The sequence below is a fragment of the Rhinoderma darwinii genome, chromosome 7 (genome assembly GCF_050947455.1).
Source record: "Rhinoderma darwinii isolate aRhiDar2 chromosome 7, aRhiDar2.hap1, whole genome shotgun sequence".
Taxonomy (NCBI): domain Eukaryota; kingdom Metazoa; phylum Chordata; class Amphibia; order Anura; family Rhinodermatidae; genus Rhinoderma; species Rhinoderma darwinii.
In genome coordinates, this window is record NC_134693.1 from 4,733,947 (window position 1) to 4,753,180 (window position 19,234).

Consider the following 19,234-nt stretch of genomic DNA (forward strand, 5'->3'; position numbering starts at 1 on the left):
GAATGGCGCTGTCTCCCTGATTCCAGCGCTGGTTTTCTTTTTTTCTTAGATGACCCCCCCCCTCCGTTCTGGAGATATGGCCCAATGTTGTGTTGGCTCCCGATATGCTAATTTGTTGTAGTTAGCCAACAGGGCATTAACTGCCCTTAAGCTCCCTTGTGCTGATTGGTCAGCATCAGGGGCATGGATGCTAGCTCCACCCTGTTGGCTAACTACAGCAAATTAGCATATAGGGAGCAAACACAAGTGTGGACCATATCTCTGGAACGGGGTCCAGGAAAACTAAAACAGCGCTGGAATCAGGGACACAGCGATATTCAGGTCAGTAAACCAGTTCAACTTATATGACCTAGTGACAGATCTTCTTTAACCCCTTAAAGTCCAAGCCTTTTTTCGTTTTTCACTCCCCGCCTTCCAAGAGGCATAACTCTTTTAGTTTTACTTCAATGGAGCGGTGTGAAGGCTTATTTTTGGCTGGATGAGTTGTAGTTTCTGTTGGCAATATTTCAAGTACCATAAAATGTACTGGGGAACTGAAAAAAATAATTTGTGGGGTGGAATTGGAAAAAACTGTGATTCCTCCATGTTTTTTTGGGTTTCGTTTTTACCGTGCAGTAAAAAAAGTCAACTTTTCTCTATTCTGCGGCTCAATGCGATTACAGTGATACCAAATTTACGCAGGTTTTTTTAAATGTTTCATTTCAGTGATCTTCTTGATTTCTCAGGAGAAAGTGTTAACGAGGACAAGGCCGCTGACATCATTCTGTCATGCGCATTGAATTAAAAGAGCAGACTGGTTGATTTAAAAGAGGGATAGTGCTTGAAATCATGGTCTTCTTCTGTTAACCATGGTTACCTCCAAGGAAACACGTGCAGTCATCATTGCTTTGAATCAAAAGGGCTTTACAGGCAAGGACATTGCTGTTTGTAAGATTGCCCCTAAATAAACCATTCATCGGATCAAGAACTTCAAGGAGAGAGGTTCAATTGCTGTGAAGAAGCTTCAGGTTTCCCAAGAAAGTCCAGCAAGTGCCAGGACCGTCTCCTAAAGAGGATTCAGCTATAGGATCTATTCAACACCAGTGCAGAGCGTGCTCGGGAATGGCAGCAGGCAGGTGTCAGTGCGTCTGCACGCACAGTGAGGTTTTCGGAGGCTGACCTGGTGTCAAGAAGGGCAGCAAAGAAGCCACTTCTCTCCAAGAAAAACTACCGATATTGTGCAGGAAGTACAGGGATTGGACTGCAGAGGACTGGGGTAAAGTGATTCTCTCTGATGAGGCCTCCTTCAGACTGTTTGGGACATCTGGAATAATGATTGTCCGGAGAAGAAAAGGGCGCGCTGCCATGAGTCCTCTGCATGCCAACAGTAAATCATCCTGAGACCATTCATGTGTGGGCTCGCTCACAATTTTGCCTAAGAACACTTCCAAGAATGAGATCTAACCATCCTCCAAGAGCAACTTCTCCCAACCATCCAGGGGCAATTTTGTGATGAACCAAGCTTTTTCCAGCATGATGGACCATGTCACGAGGCAAAAGTGACAACTAAGTGGCTCGGTGAACAAAACATTGACATTTTGGGTTCATGGCCAGGAAACTCTCCAGATCTACAAAAACACAGAAATTATGATTGGAGAAGGGGAGAGGACTAACTAAAAATCATATTTGGGATGAAATCAGAGAATTGTCTACTTACATTGGTGAATAAATTCTCAGTATTCCCCTCTCTATGCTGGTGTCATGTGCAGGGCCGGCCTGATGTTGGTTGGTGCCCTGTGCAATATCTTCTAAGGATGACCACCCTTGTGATTTACCAAATAATCATACAGTCCTCAAACATGATTGCCCATTTAATAAGTGTAGCAGCCTTTACAGAGGTTTGGACACCAAGATTTGGATTGGGGGTGCAAGCTGTAGCTGCTCAGGGCATTAAGGTCAGTGGGGCCCCCTTCAGTAGTGACCAGTAATGCGCCCTGTACCACCGCACAGGTTGCACAACCCTAAAGCTGGCCCTGGTCGTAGGTGTGACCCTGTGTAACTAAGACATAAATATATATATATATACACACACTCACACACTCATATACACAACGATGATCACACTGTACCTGTCAAGAGCTGGCGTCAGGCGGTATTCTTTCGTAGCGGACAAGATTGCTTTGATTAGGTTATCTGTACAATAGAAAGAATGTAATGTGATGTTAAGAGATAAAACAAAAGTAACAAGCAAAGAAGAGGCTTACGGTCAAATCAGCGGAGATACAATGTCAGCAGGATCTTTCTACACCTGCATAGATTGTCAGCTCCTCGGGGCAGCCGAGCCTGTCACCTCTTGAATTCTGAGCCCTCAATGTAGACCTGACACATGCAGCTCGACCCGTATAATCTCATGGAGATTACAAACACTTTACAGAAATCACAGCCTTAATTCCATGTCGTATATTTATGGGAAACTCACATTTCATTGAAATGAGGAACGCCCTTTACCAGCAGGAGCATGACAGAGGCGATGTCAAGGAAGGGGCTGACTGCAAGTATCGGCAGAGGGTGAACCCCAATATTTAATAGGGAGCTGGAGGATAAATATCTGCTTACTATACAATCTCAGCCAGCTCCCATGACTAATACACAGTTTGTGGTCCGCTGTATATATATATATCTTCTATTCACAAATATGTACGTTAATAGGACTTGTATAATCAGCGGGTCCTAACAATACCGTAAAATGTTCAAATTTGAGGACCTACTGCAGTTATTCAAACATTATATCATCCTTTGCAACCAATTGTTTTGTTACTCCAATGCATCTGAAATAAGAAAGAACTTTGCAAACCATCTGCTCCTATGCAGACCTATGTGTCACCGTGGTAACAGACTACAAACAAACACTGTGTAGTCTGATGGTGCAGTCATGTGTTACTCCAGTCCCTCCATCTCCTACCTAAAGACAGTAGACCAGAAAAAAGATGGAAGAGATTAAAACATGACTGCAAGATCAGACCACACAGGGTTTGTAGTGTTTGCAAATGAACTGTCTACACAAGACCAGGAGATTTTGAACCAAGAGTATTTGCAAAATTGCTTTATTTTTTGTTTTAGATGTGTTGGAGCAAAGACAAATGAAGCATATGACACAGGCTTAGGCCCCATGAACACGACCATAATTTTCATCCGTAATTATGGAATCCATAATTGCGGATGAAATTGCGGACCCTGTCCCGCAAAATGAGAACATGTCTTGTTCCTGTCTGCAATTGCGGCACGGACTCGCTAGTAGAAGTCTATGGGCGGTTCCGCAATTGCTGATGGCTACAAATTTGTATTCTTAACAGTTGGATCGGTATTTGCGGACAGTAAAAATTATTACGGTCGTGTGAATGAGGCCTTAAAGTCTGTAAACCTTTGAAAGGGATTTTTTTTTATTTTTTTTCATAAAAAGGTCAATCAGTGTGATTGGTGCAACTTTATAATTCGTTTTTATTAAAAATTATTTGAGATACAGCTTCTCTGTATTCTCTATACAGAGCAGCTGTATCGTTCCCTAAATCCTTTTCCCGTTAGTCCTGCGGAACTGACGGGTTCAGTGAAAACTTAGATGTGATAGATTACAGGTGGATCCTGATCCGCTGTTAGGGTATGTTCACACTACAGCGTCCGTTACGGCCGAAATTACGGGGCTGTTTTCAGGAGAAAACAGCCTCGTCATTTCAGCCGTAACGGCATGTGCAGGCGCTTGAACGCCGTGTCCAATACGGACGTAACTGGAGCTGGTTTTCCATGGAGTCCATGGAAAACGACTCCATTTACATCTGAAGAAGTGACATGACACTTCTTTGACGCGGGCGTCTTTTTTACGCCACGCCTTTTGACAGCGGGGCGTAAAAAAAATGACCGTCTGAACAGAACATCGTAAGACCCATTCTAATGAATGGGCAGATGTTTGCCGACGCTATTGAGGCGCATTTTCGGATGTAATTCGGGGCTAAAACGCCCGAATTACATTCGTAAATAGTGTGTGTGAACATACCCTAACTGAACCCGTCAGGTTCGCGGGAATGACGGATTCAGGTCTTATCGAACGATACTGCTGCTCTGTATAGAGAATACAGAGCAGCTGTATCTCAAAAAGTAAAAATAATTTTGAATAAAATCTAATTAGAAAGTTGCACCAATCACACGGATTGACCTTTTTATTAAAAAACAAAAAAAAATCCCTTTCATAGCTGTACCTAAACTTTAAAACAATACTTTGATTAGAAAAGTTGCCCAGGAGCTTCATAATAACCGGTTCAAATATATTAATAAATCCTTCCCCCCAATGTTCTTAGTGAAATTAGTGGATCAGGGTGTAACGATGTCCATGTCCCCTCATTGCCACATTCCATTAGGAGTGTAAACTGAGGGATGTGGCTTCTGGGAAGTCTCAGAGCGAGGAGCGGCGGTGACACAAAGCTACAAAGTGCTGGAGACGCAGCCACATAAATCACATTAATATTGTCTTTCTGGTCGTGATGAAGTTAATGAACATTCCTGCGCTGACCCCGCGGGCGTGCCAGGCTGAATGCAAAACAACTGAATGGAGAGTAGATCCTGGATCCAGCATACGGTGGCCCATATAAATTATGCACGTTAAGTATAAACTGCAGCAAAAAAGTCGCTAATGATGATCTGCAACCAACGTGGTGACATTTGTGACTTTGGTCGTTGCTTGCCAAATTTGAAAAATGATTAGTAAGGCTGGGTTCACACTGAGTTTTTTGCAGGCAGATTCTCCTCTGCCTGCACGACGATTTTTGCTGCGTTTTTCGCCCGTGGCCATTGATTGCCGTGGGCATAAAACGCCGCGAAATACACTTTCTCTGCCTCCCATTGAAGTCAATGGGAGGTCAGAGGCGTAAACGCCCGAAGATAGGGCATGTCCCTTCTTTCTCCCGCGAGACGGTTTTACCGCTCGCGGGAAAAAGACGCCTCCGCCTCCCATTGATGGGAGGCATTTTTGGGCCATTTTTGATGAGATTTCCGTGCCAAAAAACTCGTTAAAAAACTCTGTGTGAACATAGCCTAAAGGGGACGTGGTCTCCAAAAAGACGGACTTTCATTAAGAGAAATAGGTGAAAATAGCACAAATTTTGTGCATAGATTACATGTGTGCCTTTTACGGAATTTTGCACAAATTTGGGTTGCACGATGCATTGAAATATTGATACTATTTCGATGCCGTGTACCCTGAACCGGTTCAATACCGTTAATTCATGTATTTCGATACTAAGCTGTGTAATACAGCCATTTCCCCACTACTGACAACAAGTGCGCGCGCGCGGTCAGCATGAGGTGATGCAGCCGGCGCTGCACTAATGAGTGACGACACTGAAGACGGAGAATAGGGTCATCACGATACCAGAATTTGGACTTCGATAACGATACTTCGTGTAGTATTGCGATTTTCGATACCAAAACGATACTTTGCCAACAATAATAAAAAAAAAAGTTCTTACATTTTCTGATGTGAGGCGCGAGGTGTGATGAATTTTGAATGTGCCTCACATTAATAGTAATTAACCCCATCATGTTTCTAAGTCATAATGGACAGCATTGGGGTAACGTGTAAGGTACATGATGGGGTTAATTATTATTAATGTGAGGCACATGGAGGTTAAATTCATCGCACCTCGCGCCTCACATTAATAAGTGAAAAGTTTTTATTTTATTTTTTTACTGCGTACACATCATGACGCAAATAATTTGTTGTGAAGGTTATTACGGCCGCGCCAATACTGAATATGTGTGTGTTTTTTTTTAAATTTAACATCACTTTATGTTATTACTTTTTTATTTTTAAACTTTAATGTACTGGCATATATCTATATACTGATAGTAATGTACTGATATATACAATGAAGGAAATAAGTATTTGATCCCTTGCTGATTTTGTAAATTTGCCCACTGTCAAAGACATGAACAGTCTAGAATTTTTAGGCTAGGTTAATTTTACCAGTCAGAGAGAGATTATATAAAATATAAAAAAAAATCACATTGTCAAAATGATATATATTTATTTGCATTGTGCACAGAGAAATAAGTATGTGACCCCCTACCAACCATTAAGAGTTCAGCCTCCTCCAGACCAGTTACACGCTCCAAATCAACTTGGTGCCTGCATTAAAGACAGCTCTTACATGGTCACCTGTATAAGAGACTCCTGTCCACAGACTCAATGATCAGTCTGACTCTAACCTCTACAACATGGGCAAGACCAAAGAGCTTTCTAAGGATGTCAGGGACAAGATCATAGACCTGCACAAGGCTGGAATGGGCTACAAAACCATAAGTAAGACGCTGGGTGAGAAGGAGACAACTGTTGGTGCAATAGTAAGAAAATGGAAGACATACAAAATGACTGTCAATCGACATCGATCTGGGGCTCCATGCAAAATCTCACCTCGTGGGGTATCCTTGATCCTGAGGAAGGTGAGAGCTCAGCCGAAAACTACACGGGGGGAACTTGTTAATGATCTCAAGGCAGCTGGGACCACAGTCACCAAGAAAACCATTGGTAACACATTACGCCGTAATGGATTAAAATCCTGCAGTGCCCGCAAGGTCCCCCTGCTCAAGAAGGCACATGTACAGGCCCATCTGAAGTTTGCAAATGAACATCTGGATGATTCTGAGAGCGATTGGGAGAAGGTGCTGTGGTCAAATGAGACTAAAATTGAGCTCTTTGGCATTAACTCAACTCACCGTGTTTGGAGGAAGAGAAATGCTGCCTATGACCCAAAGAACACCGTCCCCACTGTCAAGCATGGAGGTGGAAACATTATGTTTTGGGGGTGTTTCTCTGCTAAGGGCACAGGACTACTTCACCGCATCAATGGGAGAATGGATGGAGCCATGTACCGTCAAATCCTGAGTGACAATCTCCTTCCCTCCACCAGGACATTAAAAATGGCTCGTGGCTGGGTCTTCCAGCACGACAATGACCCGAAACATACAGCCAAGGCAACAAAGGAGTGGCACGAAAAGAAGCACATTAAGGTCATGGAGTGGCCTAACCAGTCTCCAGACCTTAATCCCATCGAAAACTTATGGAGGGAGCTGAAGATCCGAGTTGCCAAGCGACAGCCTCGAAATCTTAATGATTTACAGATGATCTGCAAAGAGGAGTGGGCCAAAATTCCATCTAACATGTGTGCAAACCTCATCATCAACTACAAAAAACTTCTGACTGCTGTGCTTGCCAACAAGGGTTTTGCCACCAAGTATTAAGTCTTGTTTGCCAAAGGGATCAAATACTTATTTCTCTGTGCACAATGCAAATAAATATATTTAATTTGGACAATGTGATTTTCTGTTTTTTTTTTTTTTTTATATAATCTATCTCTCACTGGTAAAATTAACCTAGCCTAAAAATTCTAGACTGTTCATGACTTTGACAGTGGGCAAACTTACAAAATCAGCAAGGGATCAAATACTTATTTCCTTCACTGTATCTATATACTGATAGTAATGTACTGGCCTATATCTATATACGGATAGTACACAGGCAGTTGTTAGGACAGACCTAAGTATGCCCTAACTGGAAATATGCCCCTTCTCATTTTCCCCTTAAATGCTGCGGTGGCGGCGAGCTTTGACCGCAGCATCAGGGGAATAGTGTCAGAGATGAGAGGTTTCTCTGATCTCCGCCGTTTGGCTGGGTTCACACGTGGCGGAATTTCACTTAAATTCCGCTGCGGACACTCCGCAGCGTTAATCCGCAGCGGAGCCGTTTGTCCATTGACTTACACTTTAATTTAGCAGTGTTCGTTTAGACGAGGCGTAAAATTCCGCTGCGGAGCATAGGCTGCGGAGCGGAATTTGGTGTCCGCAGCATGCTCTGTCTGTTGCGGAGCAGTGGCGGACTCATGGCGGAATTTCTCCATTGACTTCAATGGAGAGTCAAAATTCTGCAATGAAGTCCGCAGATCTTATGTGTGCTGCGGAGCGTATTGGTTTTACTACCATGACATTTCTTCATTCTGGCTGGACCTATGTATTTCTAGGTCTACAGCCAGACTGAGGAAGTCAATGGGGCTCCCGTAATGACGGGAGCGTTGCTAGGAGACGTCTGTAAATAGTCACTGTCCAGGGTGCTGAAAGAGTTAAGCGATCGGCAGTAACTGTTTCTGCACCCGGGACAGTGACTACCGATCTCAATATACATGTATCTGTAAAAAAATATATAAGTTCATACTTACCGAGAACTCCCTGCGTCTGTCTCCAGTCCGGCCTCCCAGGATGACGTTTCAGTCTAAGTGACGGCTGCAGCCAATCACAGGCCAAGCACAGGCTGCAGCGGTCACATGGACTGGCGCGTCATCCAGGGAGGTCGGGCTGGATGCCGAAAGAGGGACGCGTCACCAAGACAACGGCCGGTAAGTATGAAAATCGTTTACTTTCACTAGGGAAAGTGCTGTCCCTTCTCTCTATCCTGCACTGATAGGGAGAAGGGAAGCACTTTTCCCGCAGTCCGCAGCAGCTAGTCCGCATCAATGTACTGCACATTTTGTGCAGATCCGCAGCAGAATCTGCAACGCAGATTCTGTGCGGCATTGATGCGGACAGTTGCGGAGGAAATCCGCCACGTGTGGTCATGCCCTTAGAGCGGGGCTGCGGCTGTTTAATATAGCCATTGCCCCGCTCCTGAGTCCTGACAAATGCGCACGCGGTCAGCATGATGTGATGCAGCCGGCGCTGCACTCATGAGCGGTGGCACTGTAGACAGAACATGTGGGTGTTTTGTAGTGCACCCGCCTTGTTCTGTCTTTAGTGCCGCCGCTCATTAGTGCAGCGCTGGTCGCATCACATCATGCTGACCGCGCACGCACTTGTCAGGACTCAGGAGCGGGGAAATGACTGTATCACACAGCCGCAGCCCCGCTCTCATACATTCATGTGTTACAATGCTGAGCTGTGCGGCGGCACAGCTTAGTATTGAAATACATAAAATAACGGTATCGAACCGTTTGAGGGTGCTTGGTATCGAAACAGTATCGAAGTTTCGATGCATCGTGCATCCCTAACAGAGAACATGGCGGGCATACTGCGAAACACCCCCATGTTCTCTGTCTGCAGCGCCACCCGCATCACCACATGCTGACCGCAGAATTCAAGGGGTAAATGAGAAGGGGGATGCCCTTTGGATCACGTCACAGGGAATTCCTGTGACACGATCGAGGGACATACCATATATGGGCAGACAGCCCAGGGTTCATTGAAGGACCCCAGGGCTGTCTGACCATATTTCCTGTTAGGGCATAATAGGACTGTCCTAACAACTGCCTGTGTACTCTCAGTATATAGATATATGACAGTACATTAAAGTTTAAAAATAAAAAAGTTTAAAAAAATGTTGAATTAAAAAAAAAAAATTTAAAACAACAACACACATTTTTTACAATAAACATTAAATTGAGCCAGTAGGTAGATTTCAGACTACCACAGACTCCAATAGACAATGCAGCTAAACTACAGTCAGTGATCATGATAAAAAAGCGGCTGACATTGAAGACAATATATAGCAGGAAAGTATTTGCTTGTAACAGGTAATGTAGCCAGAGCCAGATGTGAGAAGACTGGAGTATATACTTCGGACCCTGCGAAAGATGGCGTGCAATGACTGCCCAGTCCTATGATGAAGCTGCACTGGAAGCCTGCCTGCTGCTCTGATGAATCATCTCACTGCTCCCTGAACCATTTCATCCACATCATTAAATAATTTCTCCTATTTTGTTTTGTTTGCCGAAAAATAACACAATCTTAAGTGGAATTCTTACAGGGAAATACCCATCTTTCACCCGGCCACCCTCAGGCAGGGGATAGAGACAAAACCTGAGCACCTAATAGCAGGGTGACGTTTCAGAGCGGAGCTGTCAGACTCCTGTCCTCACTCTGTGCTTACCGGTATCTGCTGATCTATAACTAATATCTGCTGATCTATAACTAATATCTGCTGATCTATAGCTAATATCTGCTGATCTATAACTAATATCTGCTGATCTATAACTAATATCTGCTGATCTATAACTAATATCTGCTGATCTATAACTAATATCTGCTGATCTATAACTGGTATCTGCTGATCTATAACTAATATCTGCTGATCTATAACTAATATCTGCTGATCTATAACTGGTATCTGCTGATCTATAACTAATATCTGCTGATCTATAACTAATATCTGCTGATCTATAACTAATATCTGCTGATCTATAACTAATATCTGCTGTTCTATAACTAATATCTGCTGATCTATAACTAATATCTGATGATCTATAACTAATATCTGCTGATCTATAGCTAATATCTGCTGATCTATAACTGGTATCTGCTGATCTATAGCTAATATCTGCTGATCTATAACTAATATCTGCTGATCTATAGCTAATATCTGCTGATCTATAACTAATATCTGCTGATCTATAACTAATATCTGATCTATAGCTAATATCTGCTGATCTATAACTAATATCTGCTGATCTATAACTAATATCTGCTGATCTATAGCTAATATCTGCTGATCTATAACTAATATCTGCTGATCTATAGCTGGTATCTGCTGATCTATAACTAATATCTGCTGATCTATAACTAATATCTGCTGATCAATAACTGGTATCTGCTGATCTATAACTAATATCTGCTGATCTATAACTGGTATCTGCTGATCTATAACTAATATCTGCTGATCTATAACTAATATCTGCTGATCTATAACTGGTATCTGCTGATCTATAACTAATATCTGCTGATCTATAACTAATATCTGCTGATCTATAACTAATATCTGCTGTTCTATAACTAATATCTGCTGATCTATAACTAATATCTGATGATCTATAACTAATATCTGCTGATCTATAGCTAATATCTGCTGATCTATAACTGGTATCTGCTGATCTATAGCTAATATCTGCTGATCTATAACTAATATCTGCTGATCTATAGCTAATATCTGCTGATCTATAACTAATATCTGCTGATCTATAACTAATATCTGCTGATCTATAGCTAATATCTGATGATCTATAACTGATATCTGCTGATCTATAACTAATATCTGCTGATCTATAACTAATATCTGCTGTTCTATAACTAATATCTGCTGATCTATAGCTAATATCTTCTGATCTATAACTAATATCTGCTGATCTATAGCTAATATCTGCTGTTCTATAACTAATATCTGCTGATCTATAACTAATATCTGCTGTTCTATAACTAATATCTGCTGATCTATAGCTAATATCTGCTGATCTATAACTAATATCTGCTGATCTATAACTGGTATCTGCTGATCTATAGCTAATATCTGCTGATCTATAACTAATATCTGCTGATCTATAACTAATATCTGATGATCTATAACTAATATCTGCTGATCTATAGCTAATATCTGCTGATCTATAACTGGTATCTGCTGATCTATAGCTAATATCTGCTGATCTATAACTAATATCTGCTGATCTATAACTAATATCTGCTGATCTACAACTAATATCTGCTGATCTATAACTAATATCTGCTGATCTATAACTAATATCTGCTGATCTACAACTAATATCTGCTGATCTATAACTAATATCTGCTGATCTATAAATAATATCTGCTGATCTATAGCTAATATCTGCTGAGCTATAACTAATATCTGCTGATCTATAACTAATATCTGCTGATCTATAACTAATATCTGCTGATCTATAGCTAATATCTGATGATCTATAACTGATATCTGCTGATCTATAACTAATATCTGCTGATCTATAGCTAATATCTGCTGATCTATAACTAATATCTGCTGATCTATAACTAATATCTGCTGATCTATAGCTGGTATCTGCTGATCTATAACTAATATCTGCTGATCTATAACTAATATCTGCTGATCTATAACTAATATCTGCTGATCTATAACTGGTATCTGCTGATCTATAACTAATATCTGCTGATCTATAACTAATATCTGCTGATCTATAACTAATATCTGCTGATCTATAGCTAATATCTGCTGATCTATAACTAATATCTGCTGATCTATAACTAATATCTGCTGATCTATAGCTAATATCTGCTGATCTATAACTAATATCTGCTGATCTATAACTAATATCTGCTGATCTATAACTAATATCTGCTGATCTATAGCTAATATCTGATGATCTATAACTGATATCTGCTGATCTATAACTGATATCTGCTGATCTATAACTAATATCTGCTGTTCTATAACTAATATCTGCTGATCTATAACTAATATCTGCTGATCTATAACTAATATCTGCTGATCTATAACTAATATCTGCTGATCTATAGCTAATATCTGCTGATCTATAACTAATATCTGCTGATCTATAACTAATATCTGCTGATCTATAACTAATATCTGCTGATCTATAACTAATATCTGCTGATCTATAACTGGTATCTGCTGATCTATAACTAATATCTGCTGATCTATAACTAATATCTGCTGATCTATAACTAATATCTGCTGATCTATAGCTAATATCTGCTGATCTATAACTAATATCTGCTGATCTATAACTAATATCTGCTGATCTATAGCTAATATCTGCTGATCTATAACTAATATCTGCTGATCTATAACTGGTATCTGCTGATCTATAACTAATATCTGCTGATCTATAACTAATATCTGCTGATCTATAACTAATATCTGCTGATCTATAGCTAATATCTGCTGATCTATAACTAATATCTGCTGATCTATAACTAATATCTGCTGATCTATAGCTAATATCTGCTGATCTATAACTAATATCTGCTGATCTATAACTAATATCTGCTGATCTATAACTAATATCTGCTGTTCTATAACTAATATCTGCTGATCTATAGCTAATATCTGCTGATCTATAGCTAATATCTGCTGATCTATAACTAATATCTGCTGATCTATAACTAATATCTGCTGATCTATAACTAATATCTGATGATCTATAACTAATATCTGCTGATCTATAGCTAATATCTGCTGATCTATAACTGGTATCTGCTGATCTATAGCTAATATCTGCTGATCTATAACTAATATCTGCTGATCTATAGCTAATATCTGCTGATCTATAACTAATATCTGCTGATCTATAACTAATATCTGCTGATCTATAACTAATATCTGATGATCTGTAACTAATATCTGCTGATCTATAGCTAATATCTGCTGATCTATAACTGGTATCTGCTGATCTATAACTAATATCTGCTGATCTATAACTAATATCTGCTGATCTATAACTAATATCTGCTGATCTATAACTAATATCTGCTGATCTATAGCTAATATCTGCTGATCTATATCTAATATCTGCTGATCTATAGCTGGTATCTGCTGATCTATAACTAATATCTGCTGATCTATAACTAATATCTGCTGATCTATAGCTAATATCTGCTGATCTATAGCTAATATCTGCTGATCTATAACTAATATCTGCTGATCTATAACTAATATCTGCTGATCTATAGCTGGTATCTGCTGATCTATAACTAATATCTGCTGATCTATAACTAATATCTGATGATCTATAACTAATATCTGCTGATCTATAGCTAATATCTGCTGATCTATAGCTAATATCTGCTGATCTATAACTAATATCTGATGATCTATAACTAATATCTGCTGATCTATAACTAATATCTGATGATCTATAACTAATATCTGCTGATCTATAACTAATATCTGATGATCTATAACTAATATCTGCTGATCTATAACTAATATCTGATGATCTATAACTAATATCTGCTGATCTATAACTAATATCTGATGATCTATAACTAATATCTGCTGATCTATAACTAATATCTGCTGATCTATAACTAATATCTGCTGATCTATAACTGGTATCTGCTGATCTATAACTAATATCTGCTGATCTATAGCTGGTATCTTCTGATCTACAACTAATATCTGCTGATCTATAACTAATATCTGCTGATCTATAGCTAATATCTGCTGATCTATAACTAATATCTGCTGATCTATAACTAATATCTGCTGATCTATAACTAATATCTGCTGATCTATAGCTAATATCTGCTGATCTACAACTAATATCTGCTGATCTATAGCTGGTATCTGCTGATCTATAACTAATATCTGCTGATCTATAGCTAATATCTGCTGATCTATAACTAATATCTGCTGATCTATAGCTAATATCTCCTAATCTATAACTAATATCTGCTGATCTATAGCTAATATCTCCTAATCTATAACTAATATCTGCTGATCTATAACTAATATCTGCTGTTCTATAACTAATATCTGCTGATCTATAGCTAATATCTGCTGATCTATAACTAATATCTGCTGATCTATAACTAATATCTGCTGATCTATAACTAATATCTGCTTATCAATAGCTAATATCTGCTGATCTATAACTAATATCTGCTGATCTATAACTAATATCTGCTGATCTATAACTAATATCTGCTGATCTATAGCTAATATCTGCTGATCTATAACTAATATCTGCTGATCTATAACTAATATCTGCTGTTCTATAACTAATATCTGCTGATCTATAACTAATATCTGCTGATCTATAACTAATATCTGCTGATCTATAGCTAATATCTGCTGAGCTATAACTAATATCTGCTGATCTATAACTAATATCTGCTTATCTATAACTAATATCTTCTGATCTATAGCTAATATCTGCTGATCTATAACTAATATCTGCTGATCTACAAATAATATCTTCTGATCTATAGCTGGTATCTACTGATCTATAGCTAATATCTGCTGATCTATAACTAATATCTGCTGATCTATAACTAATATCTGATGATCTATAACTAATATCTGCTGATCTATAGCTAATATCTGCTGATCTATAAGTAATATCTGCTGATCTATAGCTAATATCTGCTGATCTATAGCTGGTATCTGCTGATCTATAACTAATATCTGATGATCTATAACTAATATCTGCTGATCTATAACTAATATCTGCTGATCTATAGCTAATATCTGCTGATCTATAACTAATATCTGCTGATCTATAGCTGGTATCTGCTGATCTATAACTGATATCTGCTGATCTATAACTAATATCTGCTGATCTATAGCTAATATCTGCTGATCTATAACTAATATCTGCTGATCTATAACTAATATCTGATGATCTACAGCTAATATCTGCTGATCTATAACTAATATCTGCTGATCTATAACTAATATCTGCTGATCTATAACTAATATCTGCTGAACTATAGCTAATATCTGCTGATCTATAACTAATATCTGCTGATCTATAGATGGTTTCTGCTGATCTATAACTAATATCTGCTGATCTATAACTAATATCTGCTGATCTACAACTAATATCTGCTGATCTATAGATGGTTTCTGCTGATCTATAACTAATATCTGCTGATCTATAACTAATATCTGCTGATCTATAGCTGGTATCTGCTGATCTATAGCTAATATTTTCTGATCTATAATTAAAATCTGCTGATCTATAACTAATATCTGCTGATCTATAACTAATATCTGCTGTTCTATAACTAATATCTGCTGATCTATAACTAATATCGGCTGATCTATAACTAATATCTGCTGATCTATAACTAATATCTGCTGATCTATAGCTAATATCTGCTGATCTATAGCTAATATCTGCTGATCTATAGCTAATATCTGCTGATCTATAACTAATATCTGCTGATCTATAACTAATATCTGCTGTTCTATAACTAATATCTGCTGATCTATAGCTGGTATCTGCTGATCTATAACTAATATCTGCTGATCTATAGCTAATATCTGCTGATCTATAGCTAATATCTGCTGATCTACAACTAATATCTGCTGATCTATAGCTAATATCTGCTGATCTATAGCTAATATCTGCTGATCTATAACTAATATCTGCTGATCTATAGCTAATATCTGCTGATCTACAACTAATATCTGCTGATCTATAGCTAATATCTGCTGATCTACAACTAATATCTGCTGATCTATAGCTGGTATCTGCTGATCTATAGCTGGTATCTGCTGATCTATAACTAATATCTGCTGATCTATAACTAATATCTGCTGATCTATAGCTGATATCTGCTGATCTATAGCTAATATCTGCTGATCTATAACTGATATCTGCTGATCTATAACTGATATCTGCTGATCTATAGCTAATATCTGCTGATCTATAACTAATATCTGCTGAGCTATAACTAATATCTGCTGATCTATAGCTGGTATCTGCTGATCTATAACTAATATCTGCTGATCTATAGCTAATATCTGCTGATCTATAACTAATATCTGCTGATCTATAGCTAATATCTGCTGATCTATAACTAATATCTGCTGATCTATAGCTAATATCTGCTGATCTATAACTAATATCTGCTGATCTATAGCTAATATCTGCTGATCTATAACTAATATCTGCTGATCTATAACTAATATCTGCTGATCTATAACTAATATCTGCTGATCTATAGCTGGTATCTGCTGATCTATAACTGATATCTGCTGATCTATAACTAATATCTGCTGATCTATAACTAATATCTGCTGAGCTATAACTAATATCTGCTGAGCTATAACTAATATCTGCTGAGCTATAACTAATATCTGCTGATCTATAACTAATATCTGCTGATCTATAGCTGATATCTGCTGATCTATAGCTGATATCTGCTGAGCTATAGCTGATATCTGCTGATCTATAACTGATATCTGCTGATCTATAGCTGGTATCTGCTGATCTATAGCTAATATCTGCTGATCTATAACTAATATCTGATGATCTATAGCTAATATCTGCTGATCTATAACTAATATCTGCTGATCTATAGCTAATATCTCCTAATCTATAACTAATATCTGCTGATCTATAACTAATATCTGCTGATCTATAGCTAATATTTTCTGATCTATAATTAAAATCTGCTGATCTATAGCTGGTATCTGCTGATCTATAACTAATATCTGCTGATCTATAACTAATATCTGCTGATCTATAACTAATATCTGCTGTTCTATAACTAATATCTGCTGATCTATAGCTAATATCTGCTGATCTATAGCTAATATCTGCTGATCTATAACTAATATCTGCTGATCTATAACTAATATCTGCTGTTCTATAACTAATATCTGCTGATCTATAGCTGGTATCTGCTGATCTATAACTAATATCTGCTGATCTATAGCTAATATCTGCTGATCTATAGCTAATATCTGCTGATCTATAACTAATATCTGCTGATCTATAGCTAATATCTGCTGATCTATAGCTAATATCTGCTGATCTATAACTAATATCTGCTGATCTATAGCTAATATCTGCTGATCTATAACTAATATCTGCTGATCTATAGCTAATATCTGCTGATCTATAGCTAATATCTGCTGATCTATAACTGATATCTGCTGATCTATAACTGATATCTGCTGATCTATAGCTAATATCTGCTGATCTATAACTAATATCTGCTGAGCTATAACTAATATCTGCTGATCTATAACTAATATCTGCTGATCTATATCTAATATCTGCTGATCTATAACTGGTATCTGCTGATCTATAACTAATATCTGCTGATCTATAGCTAATATCTGCTGATCTATAACTAATATCTGCTGATCTATAACTAATATCTGCTGTTCTATAACTAATATCTGCTGATCTATAGCTAATATCTGCTGATCTATAACTAATATCTGCTGATCTATAACTAATATCTGCTGATCTATAGCTAATATCTGCTGATCTATAACTAATATCTGCTGATCTATAGCTAATATCTGCTGATCTATAACTAATATCTGCTGATCTATAACTAATATCTGCTGATCTATAGCTGGTATCTGCTGATCTATAACTGATATCTGCTGATCTATAGCTAATATCTGCTGATCTATAACTAATATCTGCTGATCTATAACTAATATCTGCTGATCTATAACTAATATCTGCTGATCTACAACTAATATCTGCTGATCTATAACTAATATCTGCTGATCTATAACTAATATCTGCTGAGCTATAACTAATATCTGCTGATCTATAACTAATATCTGCTGAGCTATAACTGATATCTGCTGATCTATAGCTGATATCTGCTGATCTATAGCTGATATCTGCTGATCTATAACTGATATCTGCTGATCTATAACTAATATCTGATGATCTATAGCTAATATCTGCTGATCTATAACTAATATCTGCTGATCTATAACTAATATCTGCTGATCTATAGCTAATATCTGCTGATCTACAACTAATATCTGCTGATCTATAGCTAATATCTACTGATCTATAACTAATATCTGCTGATCTATAGCTAATATCTGATGATCTATAACTAATATCTGCTGATCTATAACTAACATCTGCTGATCTATAGCTAATATCTGCTGATCTATAACTAATATCTGATGATCTATAGCTAATATCTGCTGATCTATAACTAATATCTGCTGATCTATAGCTAATATCTCCTAATCTATAACTAATATCTGCTGATCTATAACTAATATCTGCTGATCTATAGCTGGTATCTGCTGATCTATAGCTAATATTTTCTGATCTATAATTAAAATCTGCTGATCTATAGCTGGTATCTGCTGATCTATAACTAATATCTGCTGATCTATAACTAATATCTGCTGATCTATAACTAATATCTGCTGTTCTATAACTAATATCTGCTGATCTATAGCTAATATCTGCTGATCTATAGCTAATATCTGCTGATCTATAGCTAATATCTGCTGATCTATAACTAATATCTGCTGATCTATAACTAATATCTGCTGTTCTATAACTAATATCTGCTGATCTATAGCTGGTATCTGCTGATCTATAACTAATATCTGCTGATCTATAGCTAATATCTGCTGATCTATAGCTAATATCTGCTGATCTATAACTAATATCTGCTGATCTATAGCTAATATCTGCTGATCTATAGCTAATATCTGCTGATCTATAACTAATATCTGCTGATCTATAGCTAATATCTGCTGATCTATAACTAATATCTGCTGATCTATAGCTAATATCTGCTGATCTATAGCTAATATCTGCTGATCTATAACTGATATCTGCTGATCTATAACTGATATCTGCTGATCTATAGCTAATATCTGCTGATCTATAGCTAATATCTGCTGATCTATAACTAATATCTGCTGATC

At 37.8% G+C, this 19,234-nt stretch overlaps 1 protein-coding gene across 7 annotated transcripts in view; it reads right to left on the reverse strand.

Annotated features, from left to right (window-relative positions):
- Positions 1-19,234, reverse strand: part of ST3GAL3 (ST3 beta-galactoside alpha-2,3-sialyltransferase 3) — a 310,879-nt gene that overhangs the window by 18,117 nt on the left and 273,528 nt on the right. For all 7 annotated transcript variants that reach the window (XM_075832627.1, XM_075832630.1, XM_075832625.1 and 4 more), the window contains one exon: positions 2,109-2,172. In XM_075832627.1, the coding sequence (XP_075688742.1) occupies positions 2,109-2,172 (64 nt within the window). The remainder of the gene's footprint in view (positions 1-2,108; positions 2,173-19,234) is intronic.